This window comes from Panthera leo, chromosome C2 (genome assembly GCF_018350215.1).
Source record: "Panthera leo isolate Ple1 chromosome C2, P.leo_Ple1_pat1.1, whole genome shotgun sequence".
NCBI lineage: Eukaryota > Metazoa > Chordata > Mammalia > Carnivora > Felidae > Panthera > Panthera leo.
Genome location: NC_056687.1, coordinates 70,340,195 through 70,358,220, shown reverse-complemented (window position 1 = coordinate 70,358,220; position 18,026 = coordinate 70,340,195). Strand labels below are relative to the sequence as shown.

At 44.7% G+C, this 18,026-nt stretch overlaps 1 protein-coding gene across 1 annotated transcript in view; it reads left to right on the top strand.

The window, feature by feature from the left end:
* The window catches only part of SLC12A8 (solute carrier family 12 member 8), a 145,910-nt gene that overhangs the window by 42,491 nt on the left and 85,393 nt on the right, over positions 1 to 18,026 (top strand). Inside the window, exon 5 of the mRNA XM_042903005.1 lies at positions 305 to 536. Within this exon, the coding sequence (XP_042758939.1) occupies positions 305 to 536 (232 nt within the window). The remainder of the gene's footprint in view (positions 1 to 304; positions 537 to 18,026) is intronic.

Genomic DNA, 18,026 nt, shown 5'->3' with positions numbered 1-18,026 from the left:
CTCAAACAGCGAAGTCCAGAGTGCTCTTTGGCCCAGAGTCCCATCTCCCTCCTTCTCATCTTAGTCACTACTGACTGCCATTTGTGCTCCCCTCTGGGTGATGGTAGAGACGTAGATGAGAAGAAATGGGGCCAGAGGCAGAGGGCATGGCCAGGAAGGGCTCACTGACCCCTCCCCCATGTTGGTTCCCAGGTGCTGAGCCCTGATGAGGGTGGGTGCAGCCCTCAGTGCTGGGCGGGTCTGACCCACGGGTTCCTGATTCTCTGTTCTCTTGCCAACTCTTCCCACCTTGCTTGCCTGTCAGTGTGTCGCAGGGGCCATGTACATCACCGGCTTTGCTGAGTCCATCTCCGATTTGCTGAGCCTCAGGAGTATCTGGGCCGTGCGAGGAATTTCGGTGGCGGTGCATCTGGCCTTGCTGGGGATTAACCTAGCAGGTGTCAAATGGATAATCCGCCTCCAGCTGCTGCTGCTGTTCCTGCTGGCCGTGTCCACACTGGACTTCGTGGTGGGCTCTTTCACACACCTGGACCCAGGTAAGCCTTTGGGAGTTGAGTGGATGGGGTCTTCTAGGGGTCTGCACTGCTTTCTAGATGTGTGTTGGTGTGAGTTTGCAGGACTACCTCCCCATAAGCTTTGCCTACCAGGCGTGTGCTGTTCCTGGAGCAGGCCCGAAAGCCCCTGCTCACATAGGCATTTTCATTTAGCATATTTTCCACATTCCTTTTTATTTTCTTTTTGTTAAAAAAAAATAGGAACATTTAAAACAAAGAATAAAGTAGAACTGGACTAGATAAAGATTAAATTCATTAACAGTGATTGGGAGAGTGGGCAGGAAATAGATTTGAAAGTAGGTAAGAAGATAGATTTTAATTTTGTGTGTCACATTTTATTTCTTTTGTTTCACTTATTTATTTATTTATTTTAATTTTTTTTAACGTTTATTTATTATTTTTGAGACAGAGAGAGACAGAGCATGAACAGGGGAGGGGCAGAGAGAGAGGGAGACACAGAATCCGAAATGGGCTCCAGGCTCCGAGCCGTCAGCACAGAGCCCGACGCGGGGCTCGAACTCACGGACCGCGAGATGATGACCTGAGCCGAAGTCGGACGCTTAACCGACTGAGCCACTCAGGCGCCCCTATTTTTTATTTTAGAGACAGAGAGAGAGAGCTCGCACATGCACACATGTGTGCCGGTGGGGGAGGGGCAGAGGGAGAGGGAGAGAGAGAGAATCTCAAGTAGGCTTTATGCCCAGCATGGAGCTCGACATGGGGCTCGAGCCCACAAACCGTGAGATCATGACCTGAGCCGAAGTCAGGAGTCGGACGCTTAACTGACTGTGCCACCCAGGCGCCCCTCTTTTGTGTTAAAAGGACTTGATGCAAATATTACAAATGCTACCAACTGTCATTTGTGGGAGATGGGAACAGATATAGGTTGATCACCTACAGTTTCTTTAATAGTACATTTTCTTTCAAAATAAGAACATAAGTCCATTAACTAAGCTTAAAGAAGGAGAATAAACAGCAGGTGTATTCTGGACCATTTGGAAATGGTGTCACATGTTGGTAACGGATGGACCACTGTTTAACCCTGGCTTTTCCTGGGCCTGGAGGATGCTTGGCAGCTATAATCCTCAATCCTTATGCTTTGAGTGGGATGCTGTTGCCCACAGTGTCTGTAAGGGTATAACTTTGTGGTCTGGGTTGGTTTGGTATCAGAAGTCTTTGTTCCTCTCCAGAGTACAGGGCTGTTCATGGGTACCTTAGAAAAAAGATAACTGCCTGATATTTCACACTTCGGGGACTCTGGCTTTTTATGGCAACAGTGGCCAGGCATCTACATTGGAATCTGGATAGGGAAAGGGAAATGGGGCCATCCTCTATGATAGAAAAGAGATGAAAAGAAAAAGACCTGCAGCACAAGTGCCTGTGATGGTGGGGGCGAGTGCCTGCTTTGTGCCAGGCCTGGTGCTTAGCACTGCACATGACTTAGCTCGTGGAATCCTTACCATAACCCATGAGAGAAGAACAGTTATACCCATTTTACAGATGAGGAAACTGGGGAGTATATCACTCATGGTGATCCGTGGCAGAGCTGGGAATGAAACTGGATCTATTCACATATGTAGTCGAGCTGTTTCCTAGGTAGGAAGCGATGTCTGTCTTTACACCACCAGCTGCCTTTTGGTGATAATAGCTCTGCATTCCCCCGTGAAGGCTGCCCTGACGTGTTCTAAATAGTCTTGTCTTTCATAAAGATGTTGGTTGCAGGAAGTTCAGAATTCAGTTGGTACACGCTACTCTGGCCTTATTTTTCATATGTTCAAATTCTTCTGTTGGAAAATAGTCTCTCCCCTGAGCTCCCTGAGTGCCCCCTGCACTCTGACATCCTGATCCCTGCCCCAGAACCTCCAGACTGCCCATGACCCAGCATCTAAAGGGTTAAGCCCTGTGCAGAAGGGCTGCCCCAGGACCCGCTCCAATGCTAAGAGCCAATGCAGTGTCCAAACGGATCACTTGGCGCCTGGGACTTGCAGCTTGCTAAACACTTGGAGCATCTCCATCGCAGGGGAGGAATGATTTGTTTCCTGGCCTTGCACCAACTGCAGAGACAAGCCCACATCCGGAGGGAGACCTGCTGGCTGTTTGGCTGTAAAACTAACTGTCAGTGGGGGCGAGGGGGTCCACTCCAGTCTCCCATTCCTGGGTGCTTTCTCCCTCCATCAGCGTGGTTGCTGAAAAAGCTTAATTAATTAAATTGCAGGTTGATGCTACTAGCCTCTTTGAAACCTCACTAGGCCAATGTGTTTTCCTTCTTCTCGATTAGAAGCTATCTTGGCTGCTCTTCTGTTACTCCAAGTATTTCTCCTTCTTTCTGGTCAGTGCATTAGCAGGGTGTAGTGTGAAGTGAAATTTATTTTCAATCATTTCCATGGCAACTGGCCCCTCTCAAATCTGTTTTTGGTATCACTGATGTTTTATATGGGCTACTTTCTTTGCAGTAAAAATCCAAACTAAAACTAGATCATAAACCTTCAGAATGCATTTAGCAGAATGATTTCAGCCCTTTGGAAAAACGACATGCACATAGACATTTGAAAAAAGGCTGGAAAAAGGACTGGAAGGAACTATACCTAAGTGTCAGCAGTGACTGTCTTTCTGCTGAGGTTATGGGTGGCGGCATTATGTTATTTCTCCTTTCCATCAATTGGTTAGTGCTACTTAAAAAATTAATAGACTATATTTTTTAAAGTTTATTTATTTATTTATTTTGAGAAAGGGGTGTGCAGAGAGAGAAAGGGAGACAGAGTCCCAAGCAGGCTCCACACTGTCAGCACAGAGCCTATCACGGGGCTCAATCTCATGAACTGTGAGATCACAACCTGAGCCAAAACCAAGAGTCAGATGCTTAACCGACTGAGCCACCCAGGTGCCCCTAATAGACTGAATTTTTTATTAAAAAAAAAAAAAAAATTTTTTTTAACGTTTATTTATTTTTGAGACAGAGAGAGACAGAGCATGAACAGGGGAGGAGCAGAGAGAGAGGGAGACACAGAATCTGAAACAGGCTCCAGGCTCTGAGCTGTCAGCACAAAGCCCGACGCGGGGCTCGAACTCATGGACCGTGAGATCATGACCTGAGCCGAAGTCAGACGCCCAACCGACCAAGCCACCCAGGCACCCCTAGACTGAATTTTTTAGAGCAGTTTTAGGTTTATGGAAAATTGAGCAGATGATGCAGAGGTCCCCATATCTTTTCCCCCTCCTTTCCCCACTTCCGTTCCCCCTCTTATCAATATCTCTCATTACTGTGGCATGTTCATTACAAGTGATGAACCAATGTTGATACCTTATTAGTACCTGAAGTCCATGGTTTAGAGTAGGATTCACCCTTTGTGTTGTGCAGTTCTGTGAGCTCGTACAATAATAATGTGTATCCACCATTACAGTGTCGTAGAGAATAGTTTTAAGGTGTCAGAAATTCCTGTGCTCCACTTGTTCATTCCTCCTTCCTCCCACCCTTGAACTCTTGACAACCACTGATCTTACTCTTTCCCTCTCTTGTTTTGCCTTTCCTAGAGTTGGAATCATATGGTATGTAGCCTTTTCAGACTCACTTCTTTCACTAAGCAAATGCATTCAAGGGTTCTCTGTGCCTTTTTGTGACTCGCTAGTTCATGCCTTTTTGTCACTGAATATTTCACTGTGTAGTTGTAACTCAGTTTTTTTTTTTTAATCCATTCACCTAATTAAAGGACATTTTGGTTGATTCCAACTTTTGGCAATTATGAATAAAATGTCTGTAAACATTTGTGTGCAGGTTTTGTTGAAGATACAACTGTTTAACCCATTTGAATAAATACCTAGGAGCATGAATGCTGGGTCATACAGTAAGACTATGTTTACCTCTCTAAGAAACTGCCAAACTGCCTTCCCAAATGGCTGTGCCATTTTGTATCCCCACCAGCAGCTGGTGAGAGTTCCTGTTGCTCCACATTGTCACCAGTGTTTGGTGTTGTCAGTGTGTTGGATGTTAAACACTCTGATATGTATCTCTCTCTAATAGTAGCATCTCGTTATTTGAATTTGAAATTCAGTAATCACCTATAATATTAAGCATCTTTTCATACATTTATTTGATATCTGTATGTCATCTTTGGTGAGGTGTCTGTTCAGGTCTTTTGACCATTTTTTAATCTGGTTGTTTTCTTATTGCTGAGTTTTAAGAATTCTGTGTATATTTTGGACACAAACCCTTTATCACATGTAGGTCTTGTAAATATTTTCTCCCGGTCCATGGCTTATCTTTTTATTCTTAAAATAAATTTTTTTAATGTTTATTTTTGAGAGGCAGAAAGAGCACAAGCTGCGGGAGGGTCAGAGAGAGAGGGAGACACAGAATCCAAAGCAGACTCCAGGCACTGAGCTGTCAGCATGGAGCCTAATGTGGGGCTTAAACTCACAAGCTGTGAGATCATGACCTGAGCCAAAGTCAGACACTTAACTGACTGAGCCAGGACTTTCCTTATATATATAATTCTATATTGATAGATATAGAGTTCTATATTGATAGTCTTTTTACGTTTAATACTTTATTTTTTTAAAGTTTTTATTAATTTATTTTGAGAGAGAGAGCAGGGGAGGGGCAGAGAGAGAGAGAGAGAGGAAGAGAGAGAGAGAATCCCAAGCAGACTCAGTGCTGTCAGCCTGGAGCCCCATGTGGGGCTCGAACTCACAAATTGTAAGATCATTACCTGAGCCAAAATCAAGAGTCGGACGCTTAACCGACTGAGCCACTCAGGTGCCCCATCTTTTTATTCTTTTAACAATGTCTTTTGCTGAGCTGAAGTTTTTAATTGTCATGAAATCTAACATCAATATTTTTCTTTCATGGACCATGCTTTTGGTGTTGTACCTAAAAAACTCATGATTAAATCAAAGGTCATGTAGATTGTCTCCTATGTTATCTTCTAGACTTTTTACAGTTTTGTGTTTTACGTTTAAATCTGTAATCTGTTTTGAGTCAATTTTGTGTACTGTGTAAGGTCAATGTCCAGATTTGCTTTTGCATGTGCCTGCCCTGGTGTTGCACCATTTTTTAAAAGACCACGCTGCCTTTGCTCCTTTGTCAGAGATCTGTTGACTGTATCTGTGTGTGTCTATTTCTGGGCTCCCTGCTCTGTTCTAGTGCTCTTTGCTTGTTCTCCAATACCACACTGGCTTGGTTATTGCTACTTTCTAGGGAGGGCTGGGGTTGGCTGGTGTCAGACCTGCAACTTTGTCCATTTTCTTTTGTGTTATGTTTAAAATCAGGGAAGGAATGTTTTAAAAATACACTTAAGCCTAACTTTATTTCTGTCCCTTTATTTAAATATAAAAGACTAACTAGAAAAAAATCTAAACAGTCCTGGAATGTATAAAGTAAGAACGTGGAAAGTAAGACCACACTTCATTTTCACACCTCTGCCCTCCCCAGGGAGCTTGGTACAGGCATTCCTTATATACTGCTGTCAAATACATCACCCCAAAAGTTAGTGGCATAAGACAACAATAAACATTTATTATTTCTTGCCTTTTCTGTGGGCTAGGAATTTAGCTATGGCATTGCTGGTGGTTCTGGCTCAAGGTTTCTCATGAGGCTCAGTCAGACGTCAGCAGGGGCAGCAGCTGCCTAAAAGCTTGACCAGGGCTGGAGGAGCTGGCTGGCAAGTTGGGGTTGGTTTTTGGAGGGAAGCCTCCCTCCTCCTCCCTGTTGTCCTTTCCTGAAAGCTGCTTACGTGTCCCCAAGTCATGCAGTGGCCAGCCTCCCTGAGAGCAAACAATCAGAGGGAACAAGAAGGAGAGAGAGCGCACGCTCTGTACTTCACATGATCTAGCTTCAGAAGTCACAGAGCCCTACTTCCTCCATAGTCTCTTTGTTAGAAGTGAATCACTTAGTTGGGTCCTCTTCAAAGGGAGGGAAATTAGTTTCTATAATTTTGAATGGAGACATGTCAAAGAATTTGAAGACACACTTTAAACCATAACAGTTCATTTTAAAATCAGAAAAAAAAATTTTTAAGTACACTTAAGTGAAATTATATTTCCCCTTTATTTCAAGACAAATGTTTTATAAGAATTTTAAAAATATTGAAATATAAAATAAAAAGTGGAAGTTCCCTCCCCTACTCTCTTCTTCTGCTCCTGCTCCCCAGAGGGAGATTGGTAAATATCTTTCCAGTCTATTTTCAAGTGCATGTGCATGTACATAAACACATATAACATAGGTCTTTGTAAAAATGTGCTTAAATTCTGTTGTTCTGCTATTTTTCCTCTTTTTTTTTTTAATGTTTATTTATTTTTGAGAGAGACAGAGACAGAATGCGAGTGGGTTAGGGGCAGAGTGAGAGGGAGACACAGAATCCAAAGCAGGCTCCAGGCTCTGAGCTGTCAGCACAGAACCCGACGCGGGGCTCAAACTCACGAGCCGTGAGATCATGACCTGAGCCGAAGTTGAATGCTTAATTGACTGAGCCACCCAGGTGCCCTGCTATTTTTCCTCTTGTACTCAATAATATATTATGGACATCATGACTGTAATGTCAGTACATTTGGGATTCCCTCATTCTTTTTTTGACACTTAAATAGTATTCCATATAACAAGCTGAAAATACTTTATATTTAAACATTTGTTTACTGATGGATATTTAGTTTTTTTCTAGTTTGTTGCTATTAGAAGTATTGCTGACATGAATATCGTTGTGCAAAATTTAAAGCTTATTTCTATAGGATCAAGGGTTGTAAATAGAATTAATAGGACAAAGGTCAAGAATATTTTAAATTTTGATAGGTTCTGGGGTGCCTGGGTGGCTCAGTCAGTTAAGTGTCCAACTTTGGCTCAGGTCATGATCTTGCAGTCTGTGAGTTTGAGCCCTGTGTAGGGCTCTGTGCTGACAGCTCAGAGCCTGGAGCCTGCTTTGGATTCTGTGTCTCCCTCTGTCTCTGTCCCTCCCCCATTCTGTCTCTCTCTCAAAAATAAACATTAAAAGATTTTTTTTTAATTTTATTATGTGCTGCCAAACTGCCTTCTCATAAAGTTGTTCCATTTTGAACTCTCACTGACAGTGTGTAAGAGTTATTGATTCCCCATACCCTGAACAATATTGGATATGTTCATTTTTTTAGATTTCTGGCAAGAAATGATGGGCAAAAATTGTGCTCCTTTAAAAAAAATTAATTTTTCTGAAATCATTAACGAGAATTATTTTATTCATATTTTTATTGCCATTTATATTTATTTTCTTTGAATTATTTATAATCTTTCCCTATTGTTCCTTTGTGCTATCTTCCTTTTCAATGATTTGTAACTCTTCTACCTTCACAATTAATTCAAAATAAAACAAATACCTGGTTAGCTTTTATTAATGTTAGACAGTGTTTGTTGTATATGTTGAAAAGTTTTTTCTAATATGTCATTTGTTCTTTTAAAATTAATTTTTATGTGTAGTTAAAGTAATACATATACATAAAGATACTCATTTTTGAGCCAAATTGCATACTCTGATTGCTTTCTTGTTTGTATATCTTCAGCTTCTCCTGAAACTAAGCTTACTCTATGTCTTAGTTCCTGGGGCTGCCTTAACAAACCACCGCAAACTGGGTGGCTTAAAGCAACAGAAATATAGCAGCTCATTGTTCTCGAGGCCAGAGGTGGGAGAGCGAGGTGTTGGAGGGGCACACTCCCTCCCAAGTCTCTAGAGAACACTTCCTAGTCTCTTCCAGCTTCTGGTGGCTCCTGGTGTTCCTTGGCTGGTGGCCACATTGCTCCTACCTTTGCCTCTGTGGTCACATAGCCTTCTCCTCCTCTTGCCTCTCCTCTGTGAGAAACTCAGGAGGACAACTTGTCACTGGAAATGGTCCAGTTTGGATAATTCGAGATGATCCCACCTGGAGATCCTTAACTTAATTATATCTGCAAAGACCTATTTCCCAAATAAGGCCACATTCACAAGTTTCTGGGGTTAGTGTGTGGGCATATCTTGTTAGGGTCCACAATTCAACCCACTATGCTCTATTTTTTTCATTTGCTTTATTTTCTAGCTTAAAAAATTTTTTTTAATGTTTATTTATTTTTGAGAGAAAGAGAGAGAGAGGTAGACAGATAGACCATGAGTGGGGTAAGGGCAGAGAGAGAGGGGGACACAGAATCCGAAACAGGCTCCAGGCTCCATGCTGTCAGCACAGAGCCTGACATGGGGCTTGAACCTATGAACCATGAGATCATGATGTGAGCCGAAGTCAGATGCTTAACCAACCGAGCCACCCAGGCACCCCTCTAGTTTTTTTAAATCACCGTTATAAAAATATCCATAGAGTTTTATTTTTATTTTATTTTTTATTTTTTTAATGTTTGTTTATTTTTGAGAAAGAGAGGGAGACAGAGCACAAGTGGGGGAGGGGCAGAGAAAGAGGGAGACACAGAATTTGAAGCAGGCTCCAGGCTCTGAGCTGTCAGCACAGAGCCCGATGAGGAGCTTGAACCCACAAACTGTGAGATCATGACCTGAACTAGAGATCAACACCTAATCGACTGAGTCACCCAGGAGCCCCATCCATAGAGCTTTTAAATATGTATAGGCATTTTCCCCAATTCTCCCTATGTTACATTTTCTCTTGGAAACCCCATCCTCACCTTCCTTCTGGATGGATGATATCAGACCAGGATCACAACTGTTGTTTGGTACTTGCCCTCACTTCTCCCAGGTGCTGTCCCTACTGTCTGGATCCCAAATCATCCTCTTCTGTCTAGGATGGAAAATGTCACTTTGGTAGGAGTGATTGGTAGGAGATATAAAAATCTAGGCTGAAAATCACTTCCCATAGAATTTTGAAGTCATTGCTCTACCTTCTGGCATTCAGCAGCATCCAGGAGTTTGGTGCTATTTGGATTTCTGCTCCTGGTAAGTGACCTCTTTCTCTTCTTCAAGTGCTTCAGAACCTTCCCTTTTCCCTCGAGGTTCTAAGATTTCATGATGAAAATTGCTATTTGTTGACCTGGGGCACTTTCGATTTGGAATTTTCAAATTATTTCTTTGACAATTTCTTCCCCTTTGTTTTTTCTCTCTTTTTTAATTTTTAATTTTTTTCTTGAATTCTGAATACTTGGATATTAGAGCTCCTGGCTTGAACCTCCTGTTATTATTATTATTTTCATCTTCTCTCTTCTCTAGCGTATTCCTTTTTTCCATCTCTATGGGAGAGTTCTTCAACTTTATTTCTAATGTAGTAAATTTTTCGTTTTGACTAGCCTTAATTTCCAAGAGCTCTTCATCGTTCTTTGATAATTTGAGAATCTTGTTTCATGAATATAATATCTCGTTTTGATTCTTTTAGGCTATAACTTATAGGAGTTTTTTTTTTCTTGTCAAATTTTCTTCTCTCAACATTATCTGTTTTTTTTTCTGCATTTCCTTTTTTCTATTATCTTGTTCTGTTCTCTGTGTTAAGTGCTGCAAGCTTTCTTCAATGTCTGGTAGTCCCTGGCTGTTCATTCTTTTTTTTTTTTCTTTTTTAGAGTTTATTTATTTTGAGAGAGAGAGACAGAGACAGAGAGAGAATGAGTGGGGAAGGGGCAGGGAGGGACTCTTAAGCAGGCTTAGTGCCCAGTGTGGAGCCTGACACAGGGCTCGAGCCTATAACTGGGAGATCATGACCTGAGCCGAAATCAAGAGTCTGACACTCAACTAGCTAAGCCACCCAGGTGCCCCTGTTCATTCATTTTTTATTATTTATTTATTTATTTATTTATTTATTTATTTATTTATTTTTAAAGTTTATTTATTTGTTTTGAGAGAGAGCGTGCACACACATGCACCTGTGCGCACAATGTTGGGGAAGGGAGAGGGGCAGAGAGAGAAGGAGAGAGAGAATCCCAGGCAGACTCCTTACTGTCAACACAGAACCCGTCTCGGGGCTCTCTGAACCATGAGAACATGACCTGAGCCAAAACCAAGAGTTGGGATGCTCAACTGACCGACTGAGCCACCCAGGTGCCCCCATTCATTTTTAATAAGGAGGCACTGGTCAGCCATTGGAAGGTCTATGTAGCAGAGGTGGTAGTTGTGGCAGCAGGCTTCACTGTGAGGTGATGGTGTGGCACACTGGGCTGTTTCAACCAAGTCTCCCAAATGTGAGTTTCTGTAGGTCTTTCCTCTGGTACAGTTAGTGTCTTCCAGAGAACTCTCCAGTCTCCTGCCTCGGACAAGCCTGGCTGCCACAGTGCTGGGAACAGGGCGGAGGAATAGGGCTGGCAGACTCATGGTCAGGGTGCAGACTTTCATTTAGTCTGGTGTCTTTCACTTGGTGCATCCTTCCCTGCACTCAGGCTCCTATGTCACACCTCATCCTGCATCTCAAGCCACTATGTCATGTCTCTCATTTCGTCTCCATGCTGCCTATAAAAATGGATCTCACTCATCGTCTCCATTTCCTCACTTCTTGACTCCTTGGTCTTCAAGCAGTCAGCACAGGCCCCTCTCCCTCTCCCCATCTCCCATCCTGTCTCTTCCAAAACAGCATCCTTGCACAAGGCTCTGTGGAGACACAGCTACATTACTGTAAAAAGCTAAATAGCACGGCAACTTAATTTAAACAAGGCCCTCTCAAACATTTGTTTGGCTTAAGGCTCCTAAAATGCCATTTTGTTGGATTATATTTTCATTTATGTAAGATGTGTGTCATGCCAAAATGATTTTATTGCCATAGAAGTCAGGCAAATATAGATAAAATACATTTTAGAAAATAAAGTGACATGTGGCACATTTTAATTCTATGTTCTGCATTTAAAAATGAAATTATGCATCTCCAAGCTTAACTTTTTGGTTATCTAGGAAGATGGCTGCTTTGCATGGGTCTGTAGTCTCCTCCAGTCCACTTCACATGCTCTACTCTGCCTGGGTACCCTGCCATCCGTGGGAGGGGGCTATTGCTCAGTGCACGGCTTGGGCAGGCACAGGTTCTTGTGCTGAGTCTGGCGAGTGGGATCCGGGTCTGCCTATGCCCAGCTGTAAGGCCAGCTTGCTGTTAGGAGCTATTAAAAGATCAAGGATCAGGCATGGCTGACTCTGCCATCTGCTGAAAATGCTGTACTTGAGGTCCCACTGACCTCTTGGTCTTTAAATCCAGAACCTTTGCTCATTTCTTATACCTGACCCCCTTTGCACCAGTGACCACTGTCTCAGTCCATTCAGGCTGCTATAACAAAATATCCTAGACTGGGTGGCTTATAAACAATGGACATTTATTTCTCACAGTTCTGGAGGCTGGAAATCCAAAATCAAGGCACTGGCAGATGTAATGTCTTGCAAGGGCCTGCTTCCTAGTTTGTAGAAGGCTGTCCTCTCACTGTGTCCTCATGTGACCAGAGGGCAAGGAAACTTTCTGAGGCCTCCTTTATAAGGGCACTGATCCCATTCAAGAAGACTCCACCCTCATGACCTAATCCCATCCCAAAGGCCCACCTCCACATATCATCGCACTGAGGATTAGGCTTCAACATATGAATTTGGAGGGGAGGGTACACAAACCTTCAGACTATGGCAACCACCTGTGCTGACTGGAATCAGTCTCTTCCCATTTCTTCTTCAATACAATGCTGCCTTGACTCTTTTCTTAGTCTTCTTGTCCTGGACACAGGCAGGGGACCACGGGTCAGTTGTCAGCGCTGCTTTTCTCTGTGCTGTCTTCTTCAGAGAGATCCTGCCAGCACCACTGCTGCTGTCATCTGCTTCTTCAGCTTTCTTGGATGGAGCTCCCATGTCACCAACTGCCATTCCATTTCTCCCTGGATGTCTGAGCATCACCTTGAATTAGAAGCAAAACTGAAGTCTTGCATTTTTTCCTCTTCCCTTTATTTACCTTCTCCTCACCCCCTTGCCAAAACAAAACAAAACAACAAAACAAAACAAAACACCTGAAAAAAACTCAATAAGCAAATAATTAGGTTATCTCCCAAATGCCTACACCATTTCCCCATGCCTGGAAAGCTGGAGAGAACTTTTATTTCTCTGTGTAGCTTAAACCTTCCTACCCTTTTCAACCCAACAATTCTCCCTTAGATCAGCAGAGGCCACTTCTTATGTGGGGCACTTAGATGATTTCCAGAACTGAATTTATCCTTCCAGGAACTTCCTTTTGGTCGATTCTACCCATCTCCTATGGGCAACCAACCCTCCTGTACACTGAAGCCAGATTACTTTTCCTAAAACCATGCTTTGCTTAGGTTACTCTCCAGCTTAAACATTTCCAGCAGCCTTCTATTGCCTATAGGACAGAGTCCAAACCTAGTGGGTTTGTATTAACTGAGTTTCACGGGCTAGCCCCAAATTACTTGTTTGGTTGCGTCTCCAACTCTGCACCTTCCTGCACCCTCTTCTTCCCAGAAATGTCTCCACTCACTGGGTCATAAATACATATGAATACAGCCCTGTTCCTACATCTAGAATTCTCTCTACGTACTCCGTTTGACATAGGTGCTCTCTCTTGGATGAAATAGTAGGAATTGTATACGAAGAATATGGTCTGAAATCTGGAAGCCTCTGGTGGTCTTGAGCAAGGTTACCTGTTCTGAGCCTTGGTTTTCTCATTGGCAAAAGTGAGGATAAAAGTGTTTACGACACCGGATTGCATTTTTGATTGTGTGGTGGGGCGGGCAGCCACAGCGGTGTGCTCAGGCCCCCCGGGATGTTAACGAGGGCATTGGAGGCTCTGGTTCCTCATTAAAAGTTTTAAAAAATGTACTGATGAAATATTTCAAATATACAGGAAATAATGTAACAGATTCTCATCTACCCATCCCCCAGTTTAATGGATGATATTTTGCCAGTTTTGTTTCAGAACTCTCTTAAAAATAAAAACGTGTAAAGTGTTACAGGTACAATTTAAGTAGTACTTTGCTCCACTCTCTTTTCTCCCCCCCCCCCGGCGACCACCATCCTGAGTCTGATATTTGTCCCTCCCGTGTGTTTTTATTTTTCTAACATATGTAGATACCACCGTTGATCTCTATTATTGTTTAGTGTTTGAAAGTTTTACACACATTTTATCATACCGTATGGACCCACTCACCTGGTAAATATTTAAATAGTGTGGATGATTGAATGATTTTGCAGTTTGCTTTTCCCATATTTTTGAGATTTGTTCACGGTAGGTCATGCGTTGCCATTTCTTTCATTTTAACTCTTACGGCGTCCCGGGAGACCCAGACAAGTAAACGATTGCTAAGTGACAAGTCCTGTGACAAGGATTTTGGGGTGGGGGGACTCCCAGTCCAGCCTGAGTCAGGGAAGGTTTTCCAGAGCAGATTCCTGCTGAGCTCTGAGTGCTAAAGGAGTACAGGATTTAGCCAGAGGAAGAAGAGAAGGAAGCACATCTTGCAGTTCATGCAAAGACCCAGGAGCCTGCTGTGCTTGGGAAAATGAGAGAGCCCCGAGTGGCACGTGTGAAGAGGAGCCTGCAGAGCACGTGGAGCCAGCTCCTGAAAGCCTGGGCTGTCCCGCTTAGGGGCCTGGGCTTTGTCTTGGGGCAGTGGGAAATGTGACATAAGTTTTCCATTTTAGAAAACTGCTCTGGCCACGGTATGGAAAACCAGTGGCTTGGGGTAGGGGTGGAGGACGGAGGCAGGAAACTTATTTGAGAGGCTGTTGCAGTGATCTGGGAAAGCAGTGATGCTCCAGAGCCTCTGGAGACAGGAAAGGGGGCAGGTTAAAGACAGATGAAATGGCAGGGTGGGATGTAGAGATGAGGCAGAGTGGAGCGACGTGGCTGACACGAGGCTGACTGGCTGATGGCTTCGCGCTACTGGGATCTGGGAGGAATCTGGCAGGATAGACGTGGGGGAGAGGGAGAGGTCAGCATAAGAGTTCAAGTGAGGTCCAAGTGGAGACGACTAGAAGGCAGCGATGTGTGGTGGCCAAGGGCTCCCAGGGGCAGTCAGGCCTGGAGATGAAGCACCGGGATGGGCTGGCGCTTGGGGACAGCATGCCCATTTTGAAGCCAATAGCACCACACTTATACTAAGATGGAATTTAATTCACAGAAGAGGCTTTTTTTTTTTCACTTTTCCGTATTAAACAACAACAAATCCTCTCTGATAGAATTCCTAACATACAAAGCAGGTATCCTAAAGATTAATATTCTTTACCAAAGAACATACCCCATAATCTCTTCCGACGACTGTTTCCTGGTCCATTCAGGATATAACAAACACATGAATGTTTTGGCTGCTTCCCTGGAGCTTGCAATCAGCCTGCACTTGGGGTACTGAGGACAAGGCTTGTGGTGTCCCTGGGATGCACAGTGCCCGGCATATAGTAGTTCAGTAAATATTTGTGCAGGAATGTGCACACTAAGGGAAAGATGGTGATGCAGACTGCGACCTCTTCTGGTGCCAGCAGGTGCAGATGGCACATCTATGCCCCCACTCTGGAACATCTTCCCTAGGGCCCCTTTTTCTTCCTGAGATGAAGACAGTGGCCCAGCTACCATCATGACTCTGTAGCATCATCTTCCCAGCCACGTGTCTTCCCGAGCCTTCCTTGTGGGCTCCTTTCCCCCTGTGGTGGGAGGGCATCTCTGTATAGCTTTGCTGGGAAGGGTTTTCCAAAGCCTGGGAGCAAGGCCTGCCTGGAAGGCCTTGCAGTGCCCCAGGTGGCCTCTGTGTGGAGTCGTGATTCTGGCTGTTTGTTTTCTGGCCTCTGAGGGCCAGGGAGCCTTGTCCCAGGGTAGCTTGCTCAGTCTTTCCTCTCTGCCCACAGAGGTACTAGGAGGAAGCACGACTCCTTTGTGTAGAATGGTCTATGGTATCCTGGCATTGGCATTTTACTTACACGGTGGTCAAGTAGGTGATGCTGTACTGAAAGCTTTCACACCCACCATCTCATGAGACCCTCACAGATAAGGAGGCTGGGCAGGGTTATTTTCTCCATCTCACAGATGCAAGAACCCAGAGAAGTGAAGTAAATTCTGAGAAGCCAGGCCTCGGTACTCAGCCCTCCCTGGTCCAGCAGAGTGGAATAGAGTCTTCTTGGAATAACCGATGACCCAGCCTCTATCCTTGGGGGTCTCAACGTTGCCTGCACATTAGAAGTGACAGGGGAGACCCACTGCAGACCAAGTCACCCAGCACCGATGGGCGGGACCTATTGGGCTGTATTTTCTAACTTTCCAGGTGATTCTACTATACACCCAGGGTCGAGAACCCCTGTCTGGCCCCCTGCTCATATAGCATCTGCTTTGCTGTCTAACACAAACTCAGTGGAGTAAGAGCCAGACAGTGGTGAGGCCACGTGTCATACTGCTCAGACTGGCAGAATCCTGGAGACAAGACCAAAGAATTCATTGCCCTAAGAGGGGGCTCAGGACAAAGACTAGCTCCTCCTTCCTCTGCCTGTCTCATTTGACTAGCACTCAGCTAAGGGCCCTATGTGTCACAAAACCTGCTTATTCGTGTGTATGGATGTATGTGGGAAAATTATAATGAGTGCCAACTTTATGTCAGGCACTTTACATATATTATTCTTTAAAAAATTTTTTTCTTAATGTTTGTTTACCTTTGAGAGAGAGAGAGAGAGAGAGAGGGAGTGTGAGCGGGGGAGGGGCAGAGAGAAGGAGACACAGAATCCAAAGCAGGCTCCAGGCTCTGAGCTGACAACATAGAGCCCGATGTGGGGCTCGAACTCGCAAACTATGAGATCATGACCTGAGCCAAAGTCAGACACTCAACCGACTGAGCCACCCAGGTGTTCCCATATATCGTTCTAATTAAACCTTAAAGCAACCTAGTGATATGGGTGGGATGGTTATTCCCATTTTACAGACAAGAACATTGAAGCCCAGAGAGGTTATGCAACTTCCCTGAGATTGCATAGTAAGTGGCTTAGCCAAAATTGGAACCCAGAGCTCCTGACTCTAAAGCACTATTCCATGGTGGTCTGGCATGCCCTTGAACAAGGGTGATGGAGCCATTCTCCTCCACCAAATCCTTTACTGCTTACCTTCTCCTTTAGATCAAGGGCGTCTGAGAACCTGTTAGTCTCGGCTGGGCCTTCCCATACATGATCAGAGATATTATGGGTCAGCGCTTGAAGGGGAAGCAGGAACGAGACAGAGGACTATGAGGCTAGGCGAGGAGCCAGAACCAGGTACTGAAGTGGCTAAAACATGGTTCCCGAATCCCTCCAGCACTGTGGGAATAGACAAGGTCAGCTGACCAGGATCTAATTCAGGTCAGGGCATGGTGTCAATCAGGATAGGACCTGGTGCTCCCTCCTGGGTCCTCAGGCCCCATTCCTTTTCCTGGAGAATGCAGGGGTGAGGCCTGGCTCCCAGACTGCTCAGCCCTCAGTCCTCCATATTGTTGGTCTCAGGCAGTCTGACCCCAGCAGAGGTGAGAGTTTCTGCACTTTCTTAGGTGACTCCTTGGAAAGTTTTGCTAATTCAGAAAGGAACAGGACCACAGGACCCCTAGTGGGAGCAGCCGACCATCTGATGGAATTTGTGGCCATGGTAAAAGGGATGGGAAGCAGCCCTCTTTTAGATTTTTCCTATCTTCTTTTCCTTTCTTTTCCTTTCTCTCCATCCCTTTCTGACTCCTTCCCCCCCACCCCCTTCATATCCTGGTTTCCTACTCTGAACTTCTCTCTTTCCCTCTACCGCTATTCATGGCTGGATCCTTTGAATGGGCTACTATACTGGGGTTTCTGGCTCAGCCTGGGGTCCTCATTACTGCCCTAATCCCCCTTTGCAAAACACAGATTTTGCCATGATGGATAAAAGTTAGTTGCTATCCAGTTAAAGACTTGCTCCATTGTAGACTGGTAATGAGCAGGCTTTTGAAGGCTTTTTGAAGACTCAGGCGGTGTTGATGATTTAGGCTTGAAAGGTTTATTCACGTACCAGATCAGAGCCCAACAGGTATGCCAATTAGCACGGCCAACTTTCCAATGGGTTGTGACAAGATGTGTCCTTGGGACCAGAAAGTGGACCTAATTTCTGGAAGCCATATTGTTGTGCTCAGGGAGAGATGAGGCCCAGGAGGTGGGGCTGGGGCTGCATCATCTGCTGCCCAGTCCCCTACCCAAACCCTCCGTTGCCTTGTTTGTCAGGTTATCTTAGGGACTCTACTGGTGGGAGCAGTGTGGGAGTGCAGAGAGGTGGTTTCACCAGGGGCTCCTGAGGAGTCCAAGGTGTCCAGGGCTGCCCCTACACCAAGAGGCCTGTCACAACAACACTGGTGCCCCTGGAGACAGACAGACATCTCAATCCCCTTTTGTCCCCAGCTCCAGAACAGGGCTTTATATCAGCAGGTGCTCAGTATGTTTGCTGAGTGAATGAATGAAGAATGAATCAGATAGACTGAGGGTACAAGGGAAAGGCTCTGGAATGTGACTGGAGGTGTGGAAAGCCCTGGCCCCTTCATCTCTTATCTGTAGTCACCTAGGAGACGGATACTCCCCAGGCCTCCCTTCTGAGAGGCGCCGACCT